An 8743-nucleotide genomic window follows, 5' to 3' on the forward strand; every position below is an offset into this window, starting at 1 on the left:
AGACTGATGAAGCCTTATGAACTTAAGAACTCGTGATCTAGGACCAAAGTCACATTTCAATAAAATCGTCTAAACATTAGTACAAAGTATTTTTATTAGCGGAATAATTTTTACCCACTAACATATCCTCTAATTAAAAATTAAACTTAGCTAATGAGTTTAAATTTTTTGAAAAGATAAAAGTAAAACTCGTAAGGTTGGGAAGTCAATATGATGTTTGAACGAAGGGCGAAGATAGAATATTTAAAATCCAACGATGATTAGTTTTGGTGTTGTTTAATGGCTTCCGTAATCGCGCCACGGCCGAGAAACCACTTTTTCCTCTTCCAACCGAAAAAATAGTGAAATTCATGAATCCACACGCATTCTATTGCATTGCAGCTTCTTCTTCGTTTCTTCCCCGAATTCTTTTCACAATTGCAGTCTCTGGTTTTCATTTCGCATGATAACAGGTAATATTATTCCTTCCTCTTTCGTTTCGTTTTCCGGATTTCTTATTTTCAATCGATTGTATTGTTGAGAACTGTCTGATCTATGAATGTTGATCTTCATTGAATTGGCGATGGCGTCGCGGTTGTGCAAATTAGAGCTTCAAATCGCGTTTTGTGTGTTTTTATGTGAAACGTGAATTTGGAGAATTTTGATGAGAGGTCACAAGAGAAGGAAGCAGCACATGCATCTATGAAGAAGACCCACCGCATTACCTCATGCAATTGTCGCTTGTCGACATTATTGTGTTTCTTTTTCATGCGGTTTCCCCACGATTTTCTCAGATGGAATGGCAGATCCTGCTAGCTATGGGAATCACGAGCGTGACATTGAGCAAGTCAGTTTTTCTCATGCTTCCTTCATATACATCTCCTACCGACCTCGATGATCTGTTTTGTCTTTTCTTTTCTCTTAAATGCGTTTCTTTGTTTATCATTTTCAAGGCACTCATCGCTTTGAAAAAAGGAACTCAACTAATCAAGTATAGCCGAAAAGGAAAACCCAAGCTCTGCCCATTCAGAATCTCTACTGTAAGTAATAGTTTCCTTGTTGAGACTCAAACATATTTATTACTTAATTCCTTTTGAGGGTTGTTCTATAGTGTCATAGGTAACGGATTTGTTATTTGTGGTGCTCGTTACATGCATAATGCATTATTAAAATTTTATTCCCCTCAGTTCTATTATGAATGATGAACGTGTATGAGATGAACAACTAGATTTATTAGAACATATTGGTGGTTAGCCCAACACAATACAAATTTTCACTCTCTGGATTTCTGGTGTGTTCGGTACAAATCGTAAATAAGTTTCCATATTACATTCAGCAATTCTGTCTTCGCTTCTCCAAATACTTTCATTTCGTAACTTCATCGATAGTTGAAGATATGTATTTCAGATTTTAGGGTCATAGCAGGCTCAACATATGTGGCAACATGTGACCGAGATGATGGACCATAGACAAAAATAATAAAACTAATACATCTATTGACCATTTCATCAGTTTGATCATCTTGTCCACAGGCATCACGATGTCAGGTTATGTATGTCTTCAAAATTTAATTTTACTGCAACTAATTTTCAGGACGAAACCACGCTTATCTGGTTTTCACATGGGGAAGAAAGAACCTTGAAGCTATCTAGCATCTCACGAATTATCCCAGGACAAAGAACTGTGAGTTAAAATTGCAAGTTATGTTTTATTAGGAAGTTCATTTATGTCAGAATCCTATTCAGTTCTAGCATGTGGGAAATTTTAGAATTGCATTTCGTTTGGTTATTATTAAATAAGAATTTCTACTATATTTAGTTTTTTGTTTGTTTGCTCGTTCAATGACTTAATTTGTCACCTTAATTAGCTTTATTAACTTACATCAAAAGCCACTTGTGTTCTTTCTTTTGCTGTGTTTTCTTCGCCCCTTGTTCTCTTATCTTCGTTCATATTACTAGAATTTACGTTTTGAACTTGAAAGAATATCAATGAGATTTCTTCTTTTTTCTCCTCTTTTCTTTTTTCCCTTTACAGGCTGTATTCAGAAGGTATTTGAGGCCCGAAAAAGATTACTTATCTTTTTCATTGTTGTATAGAAACGGAGAGCGGTCACTTGATTTGGTTAGTGAACCACAAGAAAATATTCAAGTTTCATCTTTTTATTTGTAGTATCTCTGATTGGAGACTAATCGAATGATTTCTGTCATCTACTACCTGTTTATAGATCTGCAAGGACAAAAGTGAAGCTGAAGTCTGGCTTGTTGGACTTAAGAATTTAATTTCTTCAAGACCACATCATGGACGTTCTAGGTGTGATTTTTCAGTTGTGAGTTTTTACTTTTCATTCATTTCTATAATGAGCATGGTCTTGTTCAATTTTGCTTTTATCCTTGGCAGTTAGATTTTTTCTGGTATTGTTCTTGCATCAATGTTGAATTCACATGAAAGACATCATTACGGAGCTATTTCTTCAGGTTAATGCAACAGCACGATGGTTTCATAGAGAAAATCTTCCTGCAGAAAATTGTCATACTTGCAATATAGATGGAACTCGATGCATCATATTATGGATAAGCCTCTAATGCTTGCTCAAGGATGAGTCAATATTTTCTCACACATTATCTGCAATATGTTAGGAAAGTTGGAAAGGCGTCACTTTGCCCTACCACTTCTAGCCTATAAATTATGATTGAGAACTCAGGAGCCATAGAATAAAAGGGTTTGTTGGAAAACAAAAGTCTACAATTTCTTTCATTCTTTAGCACACTAAAGAATATATGAAAACAGTGTCATAATTTTAGATTTAATTTATCTTCTGTGATTCATTGTTCTCAAAATAAAACTGTTTTAAAAGTAGATACAGCCTTATTTCAAACTATATATGTTGATCTTTTATTTTTATTTTTCTCTTTTCCAAGTTATAAAGTGGATGTTTTACCCAAGTTGTAGAACGTGATTAAAAATCTTCCAAATGTGGGCAGTATTGTTTACAATCTTGATTCCTTATTATATAACCATAGATCACCTGGGTTGGGCGATTACGCTTTTTAGCTGGTTATCATGTACCTAATTTCTATGCTATCCTATCAAAAAAGTTTGTAACCTATGATTGACTATTATTTTCCAGGTTCAGGATGCTAGCAACTTCTGTCAAAGTAGTCGACCTTTTGGTGCAACTTTAGAATTTAGTAACAGCATAGCTCATGGAAGGGATTCTATTGATTTAAATTCTCGTGAGTCTCCATTGCATCTGGTAAGTTCAGATGTGGGTTTGGAACGTGCAAATATGCAACTAAGACCAAGTGGAGGAGATGGTTTCCGCAGCAGTGTATCAAGCACTCCTAGTTGTTCAAGTGGAGGATCTGGACCAGATGATATAGAGTCATTAGGTGATGTTTACGTATGGGGAGAGATTTGGTCTGATTTAGTTTTACCAGATGGAAGTTCAAGTCCAATGCCAGTTAAAAATGATGTGCTCACTCCTAAGCCATTGGAGACGAACATTGTTCTTGATGTTCATCAGATTGCTTGCGGTGTCCGACACATTGCTCTTGTAACGAGGCAAGGTGAGGTTTTCACTTGGGGTGAAGAATGTGGGGGACGTCTCGGTCATGGAGTTGATAGAGATCTTAGTCGGCCCCATCTTGTTGAGTTTTTAGCAGTTAGCAATGTAGACTTTATAGCTTGTGGCGAGTACCATACATGTGCCGTAACCTCTTCAAATGATTTATTCACTTGGGGTGATGGTATCTTTAATTCTGGAATTCTTGGTCATGGCACTGATGTTAGTCACTGGATACCAAAAAGAGTTGTCGGTCCACTGGAAGGGCTTCAAGTTTTATCTGTTGCATGTGGCACGTGGCATTCAGCACTGGCAACTTCAAATGGAAAACTATACACATTTGGTGATGGAACATATGGTGTATTAGGCCATGGCGATAGGGAGAGCGTGGCATATCCAAGAGAGGTGCAACAATTGAGTGGACGTAGGACCATAAAAGTTGCTTGTGGAGTCTGGCATACTGCTGCTATTGTTGAGGTTATGGGTCAGACTGGTTCAAATGTGTCATCTAGGAAGTTGTTCACTTGGGGTGATGGTGATAAATATCGATTGGGTCATGGAAACAAGGAAACTTATCTGCTTCCTACTTGCGTTCCTTCGCTTATGGATTACAATTTCCACCAGTTAGCTTGTGGACACTACATGACTGTGGCTCTTACCACATCAGGTCACGTGTTTACCATGGGTGGGACTGCATATGGTCAGCTAGGCAATCCAAGTGCAGATGGAGTTATTCCTTGCTTAGTGCAGGATAGATTAGTTGGTGAATTTGTTGAAGAAATTTCCTGCGGTGCATATCACACAATTGCTCTCACATCAAGAAATGAAGTATTTTCTTGGGGTAGGGGTTCCAATGGAAGATTAGGACATGGAGATGTAGAGGACAGGAAGGCCCCTGCACTCGTGGAAGCTTTGAAGGACAGGCATGTTAAAAGCATATCTTGTGGGTCAAATTTTACTTCAAGTATATGTATTCATAAGTGGGTTAGTGGAGCAGATCAGTCAGTTTGCACTGGTTGCCGTCAAGCATTTGGTTTCACAAGGAAGAGGCACAATTGCTATAACTGTGGGCTGGTGCATTGTCATTCATGCAGCTCCAAGAAAGCTTTGAAAGCAGCATTGGCACCTACCCCAGGCAAACCACATCGCGTTTGTGATTCATGTCATGCAAAACTTAAAGCTGCCGACGCTGGCATCAATTTGGCTGTAAATAGAAAATTGACGGCCAATCGTCGTTCAACAGATTACAAGGAAAAATTTGATCGAGTGGAGGTGAGATGCTCTCGCATCCTATTGTCTCCCACCACAGAGCCTGTTAAATATCATGAGATTAAATCAGTAAGAACAGGGAGTAGACCAACTTCTCCTTCTATGATCAGAGCTTCTCAGGTGCCATCTCTTCAGCAACTGAAAGACATTGCATTTCCAAGCTCGTTGAGTGCTATTCAAAATGCTTTGAGGCCTGCAGTTGCTGCAGCACTGCATTCACCACCAATGGGCAACTCAAGACCTGCATCACCATATTCAAGGAGGCCAAGCCCACCACGCTTAACTACTCCAGTATTTTCAAGGAGTGTTATTGACTCTCTGAGGAAGTCAAATGAGACGTTAGCTCAAGATAAATCTAAGCTTCAAAGCCAAGTATTAACTTGACTCCTAGTGAATCCATATTTTTTAGATTCGTATGTCTTTTCTAAAGAAACCTACGCCCAAAGAAACTTTGTATCATTCATATAAATTACACCCTCCCCTGTTTTTCAGGTTAAGAGTTTGAAGCAGAAATGTGATATTCAAGGTACTGAAATTCAAAATTGGCAAAAACTTGCGACGGAAGCAGCTTCATTAGTTGAAGAAGAGTCCTCCAAGTGCAAAGTAGCAAAGAAATTAGTTACAACCATAACAGACCAGGTGATCCAAATATTTCACCGTTTTAGTTACTTCAGTTTGTTTAATAGCTTGTTCAAATAACCAGAAAGAATGCTTTTGACGTCATTGGTAGCCTAGCTAAGTTTATTTACAGGTTTTTGGAGAGCTGTTATTTTATTAGATAAGATAAGCAATCTTCTAAGCTCTTAATATGTCAAATTGTTTGATTTCTGTATCCTTCATTTAGAATTGATAACCAATAATTCAAATACTAGTGACGCATGTTGATTGATGTAAATTTGTTCCACTTGGTTCTTCAGTTGAAGGAAATGAAAGAGAAGCTGCCACCTGAGATTTCCGATGGTGAAAATTTTAAAGCCATGTATGCCCAAGCTGAAGCTTTCTTAAATATGGTTGAGACATCAAAAACGTCCTATTTGCCTACGAGTCATGGAAAAGCTAACAATGTAACTACACTCAATAATGGATCTACTCCCTCACTTGATGATTCTTCAAATAGGATAGAAGACCACTTAGATGCTTTGGGAATGAAGGTCTTAACGCAGGACAATGTGAATAGTCTCCTGGAAAGTAAGAAAATTTCTGCTAATACAAGGGAGGCAGTTTCTGAGAGTACAGAAAATGGCTCGATATCTCCAGTAGCTTCAACACCACTGACTGAAGGTGAACAGCAAGTTATCGAGCAGTTTGAACCTGGTATTTACGTAACTTCAGTTGTACTTTCAAATGGTACCAAGATTTTCAAACGCGTTAAATTCAGGTATCATTACTCTCTCAGATGCATAACATCTCTTCTTTATGCAACACTTTGTTTAAATCTCTACAGGTTTAGATGTATGAGAACCACTCTGGAAACTCCTCCATATTGGAAAAATGTAGCACAAGTTTATGTTGGTATTTTAGTTTTCCTTGCTTGTGTCACTTGGTTGAAAATTACAATGCGTTGCAGCAAGAGGAGGTTTGATGGGCAGCAAGCAGAAGATTGGTGGAGTAAAAACAAAGATAGGCTCCTTAAGAGATACAACCCATCAACGAGCAGCTCCACGCCAACGGGTTCACCTAAAACTCAAGAATCTACCGAGGAAAGCGAAAGCAGCAATGAAGAAATCCAAAGGACTTTAGAATAGCCAGCATGATGAGGTTTGCAATAGATCTTGATGAATTGGTAGAATTAATTTTTAGCAACAGAAGCAAGGAGAGAAGATTCAAGTCCAGAAGAAGGCAAGGATAAACGTGAATTCCATGGAAGGTTTGTTAATTCATTTCATTTTTGGATGCACCACCACTTTCTTTTCAGTTTCTGATGATTTTATTAGAATAGAGTTATTATAGCTTTTTAAGTTCACTGTACTGTTGTAGAATGGAATGCATATGGGACTTGGAAATGCCATCCTTAAGGTGTGGAGTGCGAACATGTATTCCTTCTCATTGTTTGTGCATTGATTTTATTCTTCTTTCAGCATTTTTCCCCCTTTTTTCTAAATCTTTGTTCTTACTTTATTAATAACAATCATGTTTGATTTTCATTAGCATGCAAGATATTGAGAAATTTCGTTTTAACACCCTCCAAAATGATACGTTAACACAACTAATCATTGATAAGAGCTGATGCTACACACAAAAGAGATGACCATTAGAGTAGTTGCTACAAATTATTGGCATTGCGTTGACCTGAGGAAAACAACATATGCACTTCAAGCTTTTCGGTTTCTTATGGCATGCGAAAATTCTTACTGCAAGTGAGTTTACAACCTAATTTTCATCTTGGCCTTAAATAAAAAAAGATAGCATATGGTAAAATTTTGCCTAATTTAAAGACAAATAACACCACAATTTTAAAACAATTTGAAATCATGTATAAACAAGTATTTTTCAAATTTATTACAAATTGGGGTCCTAGGGATATAAATTTAAAAAAAATAAAAATAAAAAAATTTAAATACCCAAACAGAATGACGCATCGGGACGACTCTCTCTATGACTGCACGATCCTAAACGCACTTCCATGTCATTGTAGAAGAAATGTAGAATCAATGCATATAAAAGTACTTAGTAAGTTGTCTACTTATAGACTTTTATCGCATCTAATTTCGAGTAAGTTGTCATTGTATCTTCTCTAGGCTCTAGAAAGTTTGGGCATATTTCTATAGCTATTTAAGCTTCTAAGAAGATCTTGAAGTTTCAAGTGATTCTCTCACTTGTTAGAGACTCAACCAAGGTCTAGAAGTTGTTCATAGGGTTCTAGTGCTGCAGACTTATTGGATGGCGTATCTCATCTCTCGGGTGAACTAACGTTTTTATTCTCATACTTAGTTACTTTTCTTTGCAATGAACAATCAATGTCCTTGGTTGAGGCGCAACATAGTCATATCTAATAAAATAGAATGGTGTATCTTTCTAAACATCGTTATGTAAGGTTAACTGGCAGAAATTTCACATGAACCACCATTGGAGCAAACCTAGGAGAGTGACTCTGTGTGCCGATCAGCTACTAAGTTTACCTGTGTGGTCCCTCGTTCCCTCTCAAGACGGTTTTACAGTGCAACGACCTTATTCAAGGAGCACTTGATCATTTTCACACACAATAATGACACTCATCATGAGCTAAACTACTTATGTAGTCCCTCATCCACTCTCAGGACATGTTTACGAAAAGTGGCCTAGGCTCTCGACTTGTTTCTACTCACAATAGTAATTTCTCAAGAAACCACGATGTGCCATTCTATTTGACTTTGGTCAGACTTGACGGTATGAGTTCCTAGATGCTTGTCACTTGGCAGGGGTACTACTAGATCTAACCTAGGTCACCAAATAAAGTTATTGAGGTACTAGAGAAAATATGATGCAATCAAGCTCTAGTGATACCATTTACGCTACTAGTAACCTTGTATACTTTCTTAAATTTCGTTGGGCACCATAGAGGTTTACTAGCTTCTTAAGGCGTTTAGGTGATTAAATCTCGAACTCACATTTCCAAGATACTCGAGACTAGCTCCTTACGGCTAATCTAATTTCTTGGAGTATTATAGTCTTGACCATGGATCACTGCTCACGATTTTTAGATGTTTGATCCACTGAAAATGTTCTAACCCAGGTCAATAAACTAGCCTAGCTCTACACCCTATTCTTAACTGAGTACATTCATATTTTTTCGAGGAGATAATCCTATCAATCACCTAAAATATAGAATACTTTATTTCAACATTCATGCAAGTTCAACGGGGAGATAACATTCATCAATCACTTGGAGCATAGATCACATGATCCTATCCTTCTTTTCTAGCATAATGGAAAACATCTAAAACAACATGCATC

The 8743-nt window shown here is 37.4% G+C and overlaps 1 protein-coding gene across 5 annotated transcripts; it reads left to right on the top strand.

The window, feature by feature from the left end:
* The first annotated feature begins 306 nt into the window (after positions 1-306).
* Positions 307-6951, top strand: LOC111479870 (PH, RCC1 and FYVE domains-containing protein 1-like). 5 transcript variants are annotated; one of them, XR_002717715.1, is made up of 11 exons: positions 307-452; positions 588-826; positions 933-1019; positions 1573-1662; positions 2014-2100; positions 2204-2305; positions 3107-5182; positions 5303-5449; positions 5728-6188; positions 6378-6677; positions 6788-6951. XR_002717715.1 is itself a non-coding variant. In XM_023124726.1 (10 exons), the coding sequence occupies exons 2-10, from the start codon at positions 779-781 to the stop codon at positions 6553-6555; spliced, it is 3276 nt and encodes a 1091-aa protein (XP_022980494.1). In that variant the 5' UTR covers positions 307-452; positions 588-778; the 3' UTR covers positions 6556-6951. The 5 variants fall into 5 exon arrangements, 4 of the variants coding, with proteins under 4 accessions (XP_022980494.1, XP_022980495.1, XP_022980496.1 ...); XM_023124726.1 differs by having other exon boundaries at positions 6378-6951; XM_023124727.1 differs by lacking the exon at positions 6788-6951 and having other exon boundaries at positions 5728-6124; positions 6255-6470.
* Positions 6952-8743: the final 1792 nt, after the last annotated feature.

The sequence above is a fragment of the Cucurbita maxima genome, unplaced genomic scaffold (assembly GCF_002738345.1).
Source record: "Cucurbita maxima cultivar Rimu unplaced genomic scaffold, Cmax_1.0 Cma_Scf00005, whole genome shotgun sequence".
Taxonomy (NCBI): Eukaryota; Viridiplantae; Streptophyta; class Magnoliopsida; order Cucurbitales; family Cucurbitaceae; genus Cucurbita; species Cucurbita maxima.

What these genes read in the sequence shown, in the direction of transcription:
- LOC111479870 (XM_023124726.1), top strand. Translation starts at nt 779, where the DNA reads ATGGCAGATCCTGCTAGCTATGGGAATCACGAGCGTGACATTGAGCAA. An exon ending in TTATCCCAGGACAAAGAACT is followed by an intron (nt 1,663 to 2,013) that starts GTGAGTTAAAAT and finishes TTCCCTTTACAG; the next exon opens with GCTGTATTCAGAAGGTATTT. An exon ending in AATCTAAGCTTCAAAGCCAA is followed by an intron (nt 5,183 to 5,302) that starts GTATTAACTTGA and finishes CCTGTTTTTCAG; the next exon opens with GTTAAGAGTTTGAAGCAGAA.